Source organism: Priapulus caudatus, unplaced genomic scaffold (assembly GCF_000485595.1).
Source record: "Priapulus caudatus unplaced genomic scaffold, Priapulus_caudatus-5.0.1 Scaffold210, whole genome shotgun sequence".
In the NCBI taxonomy this organism is placed as follows: Eukaryota; Metazoa; Priapulida; class Priapulimorpha; order Priapulimorphida; family Priapulidae; genus Priapulus; species Priapulus caudatus.
Window position 1 is genome coordinate 354,207 of NW_014577271.1, and position 13,170 is coordinate 367,376.

Here is a 13,170-nt window from a genome sequence, read left to right on the forward strand (position 1 = left end):
TATATAGAACACATTTCCATGAAAAAAGTTCAAAGTAATTAACATTGCAGGGTCAACATTTTGGCAACTGGACTAATTAGGGGCCGAGTTAGAGAGCGGAAGGGAAATATGATCAAGGTCAAGGTAAAGGTCAAATAAAGGTCGCAGTGACCTGGTTTTGGTACTCTGCACACCTTCTCCCCAAGATGTGTAAGTATACCAAGTTTGGTCTTGCTAGGTCAATTAGGGGTCGAGTTATAGAGCAGAAGGGAAATTCTCTGCGGCGGACCGAGCGGCGGCGGCTGGGGAGACATGAAACCATAATATACCCCCGCCGACTTCGTCGCGGGGGATACAATAATAATAATAATAATAATAATAATAATAATAGCAGCAGCAGTGACAGCAGCAACGAGAACAAAAGCAATGACAAGAACAATGGCAACAACAGCAGCAGCAGCAGCAACAACAACAACAATAGCATTATTGAAATCCATCTATCAAACCTTATTGAATCTCTCATGTGGCACCAATGACAGAATTATTGGTTCCATTGTCGTCACATTCCCAAAGCGTACTTCAGGTATATATAAGGCGCAGACAACGTGAGCCCACCCTCCGTTGTCCGTTCGCTTTAAAGCACCTTCCTTAGAAGGACAGAGTTCACACTTCTGAAAAATTATAATATCATTCATTAAAATAATTATATATTAATATATATATATTTAAAAAAAATATTAATAATTATATATCATTATTATTTCTATTTTTTATTACTTATTATTAATTACTTTTAATTATTATGGATTTATTTATTATATTCTTATTTATAACAGTAACAGGCAGCTGATAATGATAGAAAATTTTAAAGGCTGGGAAACCCTTTTTGTGATTGCAATACAGCAGTCCCAATAAAGAGATCACATCAAAGTAATGGAGTAATGGAGTAATGGAGTTGGATATATGTTCTATGACAAACACGAATATCTAAGAAAATTGTGTGCAAATGCATGTTGAAAGCAGGAGAGGGTGTTGTTATCATATTGGCAACATCCCCAGACAAACTTATATGGATTTAATTAATCACCTGGCAATTGTAATTGCTCAATATGAACAACATTCATGAACAATATGAACAAGAATGTAGATACAAGTATTAGATATGAATGTAGAATTATGATTAGATTGATAGATTTTTTTAGTTTTGATTTGAATAGATAGTATAAATACACACACATGAACGCACGCACGCACGCATACACATAAGCACACAACTTAGATTAGAAAAAAATGTATTCTTATATATTTTAGTTTTGTTCTGTGAACCATTCATTTCATAGTAAACGATGCTATGGGACGTTTTGGAAGCTGGTTTAGTGGGACACAGAAATGGACTGTGCCAATGTGAAGAACTACAAAGCAGTGGATGAAGAAATTTCCTAGACCACGACTGGACTTATATAATTTCATATCGCATACAAGATGCACTTCTCCTGTTTAAGCGCTCTTTTATAACCCATAACAGCATAAATTCTCAGTGCTATTAAAGCTGGTGTAATAAACCTGTTTATAGCTCAGACTATATTTCACTATAGATATTTCATGTTGGCTGAATTATAGCTTTTTGACAAGCCATGAATACTAGTAAGTTTATGAATTTTTCCCTGTATCCTCTGCCATGCAAATATTGTTCATGAATACGCGTTTAATGATACATAGCACTATGAAAAAAATCAGCATGCTAGGGAGAAAACTTGAAAACAGAGTTTTGTTAACCAAACACTTTACAAGTAATAAGATGGCAATTGAGACTCTCCATAACTTAGATTCACTAATGCCTTGAACCAGGAGAACTCATGAATCGTGGTGAAACCACCAAAATGCAGATATGGTAAAAAAAATATTTAAAAAACTACAAACTATAATACTACTATTCTTACTAATACTAATTTACATACATGCATTCCATGTTGTTATTTCGCCTATAATGTGCTCTGCCTACTAGTAATAATTTCTTTAAATAATAATTACTTTATTTTCAGAATGTTACATAAACAGTTTGTAAGTACATACCTATACACATACACTGGTACATAGACAGTCTTGTGAACATTAGTCTTGCTATTAGGGATCATATAATAACAATATACACGCACATAGATAGATATAAGCAGAATAGACTTATTTGGACAAAGTACAACAGTTGTGTAAGTGATACTGTATACAATGGAGTAGAGATGACCATTTACCAAGAAACTTTGTCATATTGTTATTTGTCTGAGCAATATATTTTTCAGTACACATACAATATTTAATGTTGGCTTTCACTGCAGCAATTAAAGGTTGGTCTACAATTCTTAAGCTTACATTTGTAAATTGTAAACTTTGCAATCTGAATACATAAATTGACAATAATGTCTACATCATCCATTCCGAGGATAATATCTGTTTTGGAAAACTAATAGAATTGTGTAAAACCATTTTTGCCCAACCAGGAGTGTAGTTCAAGCCAGACATCAGTTACATATTCGCATTCCACAAACAGATGACCAAATTAGGTGTTTCACTATTTACAAAAGGAACACAAATCAACATCAACAATCTTAACGATGAACAAAAAACGATTCGTTGTGAGTATTCTGTGAAGGACTCTGTATTGAAAGTGTCTAAGATTAGTGCCGATAGAAGTCTGGAAAGGCAAGCTGTAGAAATATTTCCAGTCATCACTATTCAGCATGTTTAATTCCTTACACCATTTTTCTTGACTACCAACATTTGTGATATTTAGATTTTTATTGAATAGGTTGTAAAATTGTTTACAGCCTTTTGATGCACTATATACAGAATAGACTGCAGACGATATTGATGGACCGATGTTGAAAAGAGTGGAATTGTTTGTAATTTGCTCCAACCAATCCTGTGGAATTGCTTTGTGCAACCTTATTACATCGATAAAGGTGGCTTTTATATTATATTTTGCCTTTAAGTTTAATTGACCTAATGGCATGAGATCACCGTTATCATCAGAGATTTTTAACAAATATTATACCTATTCTGTGCCAGGATTCTATATAGCCTAGCTTGATATGCTTGTTGAACCAAATTGGTTCCTTTAGAATTTCTTCACTATTTAGTGGCTTGAGAATGCCATTATATTCTGACCAGAGTGAGACCATTTCAACATCCTTCCCAAATGGATTTTTGATAGAATTTATTGTTTCTATTTGGTTGGCACCTGTTTCAAAGAAAGAGTCAGGCATTTTGTTTTTAAAGAAAAGTGTCCATTTATCTGATTTTGTTAAATACCTTTTAATCCATGATATCTTTAGACCCTTGATATAACTTTTTAAGTCTATCATTTTTAGACCACCTTCACAGTACTCCTTTTTTAATATGCTTTTTTTTACTTTGCCTCAGGGTCTTCTAACTCTTTTATTAAAGTTGGGTCCAAATCTGGGAGTACAGTAAGCAAATGAGCAACAATAGGAAGTGCTAGAGATTTAATAATAGTGATTTTACCCAAAGGGGTCAGGTTTCTGGATTTCCAGATATTTAGCAATTTTTTGATTTGAGGAGTTAAGTTTTGGTATTAAGTTTTCCGTGATCATTTTATGTTGATCTGTATTAAAAGAAACACCTAGAGCTGCAAACCTGCCATCCACAATCCACTCTGGACAGTTTTCCCTACAAAAGTGCCTATCCGGCCAGAGTCCTTCATTGAACCAATCCACAATATTTTCGTTTTTTCTTTATTCATTTTTAAACCAGATAGTTTATAAAACCATTCCATGATGTTATATGCTTCAGTCATAGATTGTTCACTTCCGTCCAGGAACAAGTAGGTATCATCAGCATATAGAGAAATTTTATATTCTTCGCCCCATAAGTCTATACCTTTAAGTTGGGTATTTTGTCTAACTGCTGAAGCTAACATTTCAGCCCAGAGAATAAATATATATGGGGATATTGGATCACCCTGTCTACAACCTCTTTCTAGATTAAATCTTGTAGAAAAATTACCATTGGAGATAACACTAGATTCTGAAGCATTTTGAAACAATTTGATCCATTTTCTGATTGATTCACCAAATTTAAAAATATCTAAAACTTTTTGAATGAAATCCCAAGATACAGTATCAAAAGCTTTTTCAAAATCAATCATCATAATCATTCCCGGATTACTTTGAGCTTTTGTTTCAAAAATAATGTCATATATTACTCGGGTATACTCCCCTATGAAACGCCCTGATATAAAGCCTTTTTGGTCTTCATGTATCAAGTTGGGTAGATGTTTTTTAATCCATTCTGCTATACAGGAAGCTGCAAATTTGTAGGATGTGTTAAGGAGGGTGATGGGTCTCCAGTTTTTTAAATAACACCTTGGTTTGCCAGTTTTGGGGAGGCAAGTTATTATTCCTTGTCTTTGGGATATAGACAATTGGTCCATTGAGTAGCCATAATTGATAGAACGGAGTAAAAAGTGACCCAGGTCGATCCAGAAAAACTTGAAAAATTCATTTGTGTAACCGTCATTTCCTGGACTTTTATTATTTTTACTTTTTTTAAGACAGCTAATAGTTCATAATAAGTAATTGGGCCTTCACACCTCCTAGATTCTTTCTCAGATATTATACATTGTTTAATTTATTTATATCCATGTACTTCGAGATGTTTTCTTCACTACAATTTACCATTTTAGGTAAGTAGAGGTTTTTATAGAAAGCCATTTGCTCTTTTAGTATTTCCTTTTGGTCGACAACTGTTTTACCATCATCCCTTTTAAGTTCTTGCATATTTTTATTTACAAAGTTTTTATTTTCTAGATTACAGAAGTAATTAGACGATTTTTCTCCTAGCTCAGTCCATCTGGCCCTCGATCTTATGATCATACCATTGATCTTTTGTTTACGGAGAATTTCAAGATCATTATTTAATACTTCCAGTTTTCTAACATTTTCTAAAAAAGTATTCGGGTTTTCTTTTATGTTGTTTTCTATATCTTGTATTTCTTTGTTTAGGTGTAATTCAACTTCTGTTGCCTTTTGCTTTTTCCTGGAAGCAAAATTTATAATTTTCCCCCCTGAGGGTGACCAGTAAGGTTTCCCAAAATAATTGATCATTTATTTTAAAATGTATTTCACTGTTAGGGCAATTCAAAGCATTATCTTTATTATATATGGGCAGCTGCATATTGGTTTTTAGTATCCAGTATTGATTCCTTAATCATTTTAACAAAATCTACATCACTCAATAAAGAATTATTAAATTTCCAATAGCCATGGCCTTTTTTGTGTTTGGATATTAATATATCAATAGCAACAGGGGAATGATCTGATTTATACTTTGTTAAAATTTCAGAATTTGAGATAACTGACATAACATCTTCAGATACTAAAATAAAGTCTTTAAGCGGGACATTTTTATTGGAGTTTTATGGTGCCAGGTGTATTGCCGTTACGATTCATGAAAACTTCTCCACACATCCACAAGTTCCATTTCGTTAGCCATTGCTAAGACTTTTTCTCTAGCATTAGGATTGTTGATATTTTTATAATTATAAGTATCTATCGAGAGATCCAGAACAAGGTTCCAATCTCCACATTTATTACGCTATTTATTTTAGTGTGCAGGTCAGTATAAAAATATGGGTCATCATTGTTTGGTCCATAGATATTAACGAGAGTGAGTCTCAGAAAGTTTGTTATTGTCAAGTCTGCAATAATGTAATTACCTTCGGGGTCCTCAGCAACTTCATTGATAATGTATTCAAAATTATTGTTAAAGAGGACCGCTACACCCCTAGAGTTTGAGCTGTATGTTGTCATTTCGACTCTAAGGCCCCACTCTGTCTTAATTTTATGTTTTAGTTTAGCATCAAAGTGTGTGTCCTGTAAGCACGCTATACCGACATGTTCTTCTTTTAATTCGTTAAAGATGTCAATTCTCTTAAAGCGATCCCCTAGACCCCTAGTATTCATAGAGGTTAACTTTATATGTTCACCCATTGTTAGATAAGAACAATTCATAGTATATGAAAAACCGTTGTATGTCAATGTCATGGTTATCTAACTGGTAATTACCTGCAGAAGTGTATGAGTGTATGCTATATATATAATGGACATAGTGCACAAACTTAGTGTGTTTACATTTACAAGCCTGGAAATAAAGTAGAAGACATACAAGCACAACTACGTATACAGAACACAAACAATAAATAGGACACACAGACATAGAGGTATGTGAGCCAACCTCAAAACCAATTGATTGTAGTCGAAGAAGAGTTACAGTATTACATAGAGGTTAAACTCCCATACCGTACAGTGCAAACACATAAACACTTTCCGTTCTGCCCGCCATTCAGGTGGTAAGACTAACCCCACCAGCTCCCAAAAGTAGATTGTTCTCATATTAATTAATGAGTAAAAATTAAAACATATTTACCTGTATTTACCCCACCGCCCTATTACTATACGTTTTTTTTTAATGTTTACGGGCGTTCATTTACATTATACATTCGACTGTATATCGAAGTAAATTTACTACGCGTTACATTAGTGGTTTAAATGAAACAAGTGCCGCGGAGCGACAGCGCTCATCTAACGTCTACTGCGGTGACTCTGTGGTGGAGTGGTGGGATTCTAGTAAACCCTGTTAGTCCCAAATGTGTTCACATACCACGCCGAAACGTGGAATGCACAGGGATGGTATCAGGAACCTTCTCAAAGGAATGTTTGTTGGATCGTTATGAAAGTTGCCACGAAATGCGCGCGTACGTTTAGTGTTCTTCAGATTAAAGATGGACAGCTCCCATCGTACATAGTAGCAACAACTATTTGCAAGACAGAATAGGTAAGCACTCATCCATTTACCTACGCAAGCCTACAGGCTGCAATAGAGAGCTGCCACCTGCAACTAATTAACGCAGGCAAAAACTACACAGCCACCACCACATGCACTGCAGTGGCCACTGGCAGTGGCATACGTTACATGTAAAATACTGACAGTACAGAATGCCATAGAAATTATAGGATTTAAGGAGCATAAACCTTCTTCAACCAATTTAGCTTTTGAATTCACTGTGACATTGTAGCCTCGTACATCAGGCATGATAGATTCTACTAGCAAACCCGGCAGTCAAATCTTCTAACAGACAGTAAACAAATCCATGTTTAACCCTCCTCTTGAGGGTCAAAAGGTTATCCAACACACTTACTCTTCGATGTCAGCAGAAGGGACATTCATGGTCCTTTCAATAAAGCCATAAAAATGCTAGGTCACCGCTGAAACAAAAAAGTTTTTCAATCGCTCCGTCAGACCATGTCCTCAGAAATGTCTAAATCTGCCCTGTGCCCTTTACCTTTGACCTGTGACCTCCATTTCGGCACAGTGATGGCTTTTTCCTACCATGATGCTATACACCGACTATCACGAGCCTAGGTCGACCGCTTCGATTTGTGCCGGCAATTCTGCATTTCCTCCCATGCCTTAAGTAAGGAGTGAATGTTCCCCCTTCTTTTACACCTCTTGACCTTTGACCTTTGACCCCCAGCTTCGACATCCCAACTCGTTTTGACGATCCCCCCCGATGTGCCGAATATCGTGACCGTACGTCGAGCGGTTAAGATTTGTGCCCAACTGTTGACGGACGCACGCACGGACGGACGGACGGACGATCGTGCGATTCTACAAGCTGCATCTGACTATGTCAGATGAGCTAAAAATAATCATTAATGTGAATAAACCTGATTTGAAGCAAGAATACTTCGAGGGCAGAGTTATTCTTCTTTAGAATCATTTCTTCCATGGCTCTGTGCTACTTTTCCTGGTCTCGATCCACAGATCAATTCCTCGCTCGACAACCCTGGCCTGCAGCTTCTCGTCTCTTCGAATTTCAAAGGCTGCGTGAGCAAGTTGACCCCGTTTCTGCTTTAACTCCGGTGGTAGGTCCGAGCAAATCCTCTTTTTGGTTCCTGCTAGATTTTTCCCGGCTCTAAAGAAGGATACTCTGTCCGCCCAGAATAAAAATACGACTATTATTGGAGTTTGTCCGTTATCTCATCTTCGCAGATGGTGCGCATTTCGGATTGCTACTTTTTTTACGTATTCTTCGCTCAATCCAAGATTTTCTAAGTACTGCAAATTTTCTGACCTTTTCGATCGTGTCTGATGTTCTCATTTCATGTCCCTCTAACCCGTAGATTAAGAGGTTATATTTCCTGCTATGACACTGAGAATGCAAGAGCGATTGCCGCAATGTTTAGACTTTTTCGCAATATTTCGAATCTCCACTCGGTCCTCTGTTTGGGCGTTTTTGACCGCTTCCACCTCGACTTCTAATTTTTAAAACTTGTTTGACAGTTCTGTAATCTTTTGCGTAACTTCAGCAAACCCATCTTCCATTTGGTTGTTCACACTGGTTTGCAATCCGACAATTAATTGTCTCAGTTCCGTGTTCGTGACCTCGTCGCTGTCAGGGGCCATTGTTGTTGTTGACATTTTCGAGGTTCCGTGTTGGTCGTCCATAATAATTTCTGGATTCTGTTGTCGTAGCTGATTTTGACGTGTTAGATAGCGATGAATAGTGTCTTTTAACACTGCCTGCCTCTTAGGCCTTCCTCTTGGCATAGTACGACCTCAATTTGTTACCTTACATTTATCTTTTGATGAAAAAAAGCGAGAGCCGGTGTAGACCGCATCCTACTACGTTGCCGCCATTACCGGAACCCTGACTAACTAGTAAACTACTAGTAATAATTGATTGTACATGAAAAAAGTTCTTAAAGCTAACAGTACATACATAAAAGCACCAAACAAGTACAAACCACTCTCGCAGCACGTTCTTGTGATTCACACTTTCTGCAAAACCAAGGCCCAGTCGGCACCGTCACTATTCCATAACAAGCTGAAAAAGTGTTATCATCTTATTAGTAGACGGTCATATGACTACGTATTATAAAATAAACATCAACTCAAGCATACATGCTTAGAAAATTCTTAAAATCAACATAGCATAAAGAAACAACTTTCATGAAAAGTGCATTGCCATTAACGTTGGTATAATTATCCAGATTAAATGAGAAAGCCTTCAATTATATGCTATTAAATTTTTACATTTCTGCACCAGCACATTGTTCTTGTACTGGTAAATTTTTATTAGCCCTCAATAAAAATTTACTAGTCTTCACGAATTTTGTCTGTTGTTAGAAGAGCAACGGAACTAAATTAGTCTCACAAATAAATTAGTCTCACAAATAAAGTTCCTTTATTTCAGTGAGTTATGACTGAAACTATGGACTGGACTGAAATGATGGGTCATGAGCGATACTATTACAGCGCGATATGGCAAGTAAGTATCTGCCGTTTACCAGCAGTTACGCGAGCATGAATAATAATTGGGTTATCGGCTGTCTGCTAAGGAACAGCTGATCACTTTTAGTTAGTTGAAAGCAAGATGGGCATTGTGATATCTCTTCTGACAAAGTTTTGAACATTTGGTGTAAGAATATTTATATTTAAGACAGAAGGTGATAAGATGTATTTAAGAAGCTGATAATGCATAGAAAGTGTTTTATGATGTAGGTAAGATGTTAATAAAGCGATATGTGCAAGTATTTCTTAGAACTATCTATGTAACTGGGTCAGATACACAGGCACTTAGAACATTTCAATATTTTAAAAAATAATGGGAAAAAATATTAAATGTATGCACTACCAATGTTTCTCTACTCTCTTTCTCCTATTGTTAGTAAGAACTTCCTGTAATTGCCATTCAAATGCGCGTCTGCAGCACATAATTTCACCACACGCATGCCACTGTCCATAAACAGAAATATAGAACAGGTGGGAAAGCGTGCGTGCCAAATTCGCACAACTTTCGCTTTGTTTCACACCGTCACATCACAAATTCACAAACAACTGCCTCCATTCTGTTATCTATGCGTAGCCGAATGTTCACTTGTTTTAATGATTACCCTTCCATTTGGTACAACTTAACTTACCAAAGATATCTGGTAAATTCCTGAGGAAAACTCCTACTCTACGGCAACGTAAATAAGAGCCACTGTAATTGTATGTGTGACGTCATTCCTGCGCGAATCATGCTAGCTTGGGTTGGCGGTGCTCATAACAGAGCACTTGAACCCAGAATGCAATGCGGCCTATGCCGCGTGTATAAACAAACAGTTGCTCTCATTTACACTGCTGTAAAGTGGGTGTTTTCCTTGGAGATTTACTAAGTTTCTCTGGGTAAACTATCATACTATGTTCTATTCAGGTGCAAGGGCGATAATTCGAACAAGTGAACATTTGGCTAAGCATAGATACCAAAATAGAGGCGATTGGTTATGTATTTTTGCTGTGATAGTGTGAAACGAAGCGAGCATTGTCTGAATTTGGCGCTCACGATTTTCCCACCTGCTCTATATATTTTTTTGTGCACAGCGGAGTGCGTGTGGTGAGACTTGGTGTTGCAAAAAAGCGTTTGAACAGCATTTACATGTGGAATTATTAGTCAATATATACAATACATAAACATTGACTTTTGTAGTGACTCAGGGTTCTCCCTACGTTGCACAAACGGGGCGCGCGACTCCCCCCTGTTTGAATCGTTGCGCCCCGTTTAAATTACCTCCGCCCCGTTTAAATTACCTCCGCCCCGTTTAAATTCCACCACAATAAAAGTTTGCCAGCGCAGGAATCGATCGTCAAGAATTGCCGTTCGACCAGGACATCCGACACGTGTATTTTTACCGTACCACGCATGCACTGCAGACAGTACACAAGTTAACCTGACAATGCACAGTTAACCTGTCACTAACTGTACACCGACTCGGCTATCTTATATATATACAAGAACCCCAAATACCGTCTATGGTGTGGTGGCGATTTTACGCATTAATTAGTCGTACGGTAAAAATACACGCCCCCCGGACTCCCCTAGTTTCCCCCTCCCCCCTCCCCCTCCCCCTACCCCTCCCCTCCCCCTTGTTTGAATTTCATCCTGGGGAGAACCCTGTGACTATATGTTGTGTTTATTTACCATCATTTTATTATTGAAACTTTCCAAGTGCATGTAATTGTAAATTGTAAACCATTATTTTGTATTAATCTGATAATCACTGACCAGTGCCAGTGGCGCTGATAGGGTCTATGTCCCCCAGGGTACTGCCGGAACGTACCTTGGGTACAGTCCGCAGGGCTGCCAACATTGGGTGATAGGTGAGAGTGAGATGCGAGGGAGCAAAGCGACCAGGGGGGGAGGGGGCCCACGGTAGGGAGCTTTTGCATTTTATAACTTCAATTTGTGCAATTTGGTGCATACTAAAGTGACTGTTTTCAGATATTGTAAGATTTTTTTTGCTGTGCCGCGTGCGTGAGATATTTCAGCGTTTTATTCATAAAGAGATATTCATGCGTGAGATATCTCAGCACCTATCGCCCTATCACCCTATCACTCAGCGCCAGTGGCAGTGGCAGTGACACAGTGAAAGTTCTTGCACAAAAAATCACCACTTTGTCAATGGAAGCCTATTGGACCCTAGATTAGCGCAAGAGAATAAAAATTTCCAGGGCACAATTTATCGATCTAGTCTCTACTCTAGAACTAAAATAATGTATAGTTATAAGTTTTAAATTAAACCTACCTTGGTGAACAGCCACATTGCACCCATGACCATCACAGTAGACAAGGGGGTTCTCCGCCCAACCCCGTTCATCCGAGCAAACACAGCAGCCACCAACCATTTCCTTCATATCTGCTGCATCCTGCAGGTATGATGTTTGTCCATATTAACCCAATTTTCACATGTTTTTAAGGTTAATTGTGTAAGTTTTCAAATACTTGTAAACCCCCACTCAACACATCGAAGGTCACTGCGCATGCTCAGTTAAAGCAATGAAGGCATTTTAGGATTTCCGATTTCCAAATCCAATACTTTGTTGATTTCAGGGGTCTCCGCCAGGGTTTAAAACGAGAACCTTCTAAAGAACGAAATGACTCGAAATGACATCAGAAGAAACGAAATTAGTAAATTTATCGAAACCTGTAGAAATTTATATTATTATAATAGAGATACCATTCGCGATATGTATAAACTATATATTATAAATTGATGATATAGTGGCCGAAATGCATCTGGATCGATGGTACTGCAGTAGAAATGGGGGGGGGGGGTATATATGACGGCGTTCGTTCGGGTCGTGCTTGTATTGCGCGCATGTGCGCTTGCGCGCGCGCGTGTGTGTGTGTGCATGTGTGTCACTGTGTGTGTGCACGCGCGCGTCCAAGCGATTGATCCGAATGTAGAGGCCTACATGGCCTGAGTTCAGTATTAACTAAGTTAAATGTATTTGTATCAATTTATTTTTGTTATGACTTATGTATGTATAATCTGTTCTCTACGGTGGCCCACAGGGACAAAACGCTAGACTGGTACCCGTCCCTTCTCACACCCCCCCGCTCGATATATATATCCTCTTCCTATATCGAGCGGGTGGTGTGAGAAGGGACGGGTACCAGTCTAGACAAAACGCAAGCACAATTACAAATATGTTGGCAAACATATAGAATTCGAGACGAAGCAAATAAATTTCAAGACAAACACATGCTGCAATTTCATTTGAACACAACACATGTTCGCAAGTAAACAAGTACAATAATCGAAGCAAATACATGTTTTCTAAACGGAAATAGGTGGCAGCACGGTACCTTTTGTTTTGACGCGACGCCAACAATCTCACTGATCTCTATAATATAATCTATTATAGATTATATTATAGAGATCAGTGCAACAATCTATGCAACAACTCGCTCTTGTATTCAAAGATCGTAGAGTGCCGTAGGCACAAGATAAACCACTCTCCAATCATAGCGTAGTAGGTCATGGGTCGCCACAACCGCCATTTTAGGAAGCAAGTTCACACGAAGTTCCCAGATGCTGCTGTATCTGCTACTGTGCAACTGTCTGCTGTGTGCTGTCAGCTCAGCTTACTGTTCTGCTGTAAATTGCTCGAATTGTCGAAGAAGTCCAGAAATCCATCGTGAAAGAGTTGTGCAATCTTTGTTGATACATGTAGTACCAGTGGCAGTGTTGTTTGTGCACAGGGCGTACGTGCGGTGTACACTCTAGGATCTTTGGTTCGCACTATGCGTATGTGGTTCGCAGTGTCACTCTTAGTAGTCTTACTATTAGT

At 38.0% G+C, this 13,170-nt stretch overlaps 1 protein-coding gene across 1 annotated transcript in view; it reads right to left on the reverse strand.

Moving 5' to 3' along the window:
• Positions 1 to 11,883, reverse strand: part of LOC106807367 (protein AF-10-like) — a 33,337-nt gene extending 21,454 nt beyond the window's left edge. Inside the window, exons 1-3 of the mRNA XM_014809683.1 lie at positions 11,622 to 11,883; positions 8,802 to 8,881; positions 486 to 650 (exon numbers count right to left, since the gene is read on the reverse strand). Of these exons, the coding sequence (XP_014665169.1) occupies positions 486 to 650; positions 8,802 to 8,881; positions 11,622 to 11,730 (354 nt within the window). The 5' untranslated portion in view covers positions 11,731 to 11,883. The remainder of the gene's footprint in view (positions 1 to 485; positions 651 to 8,801; positions 8,882 to 11,621) is intronic.
• Between the last annotated feature and the right edge of the window lie 1,287 nt (positions 11,884 to 13,170).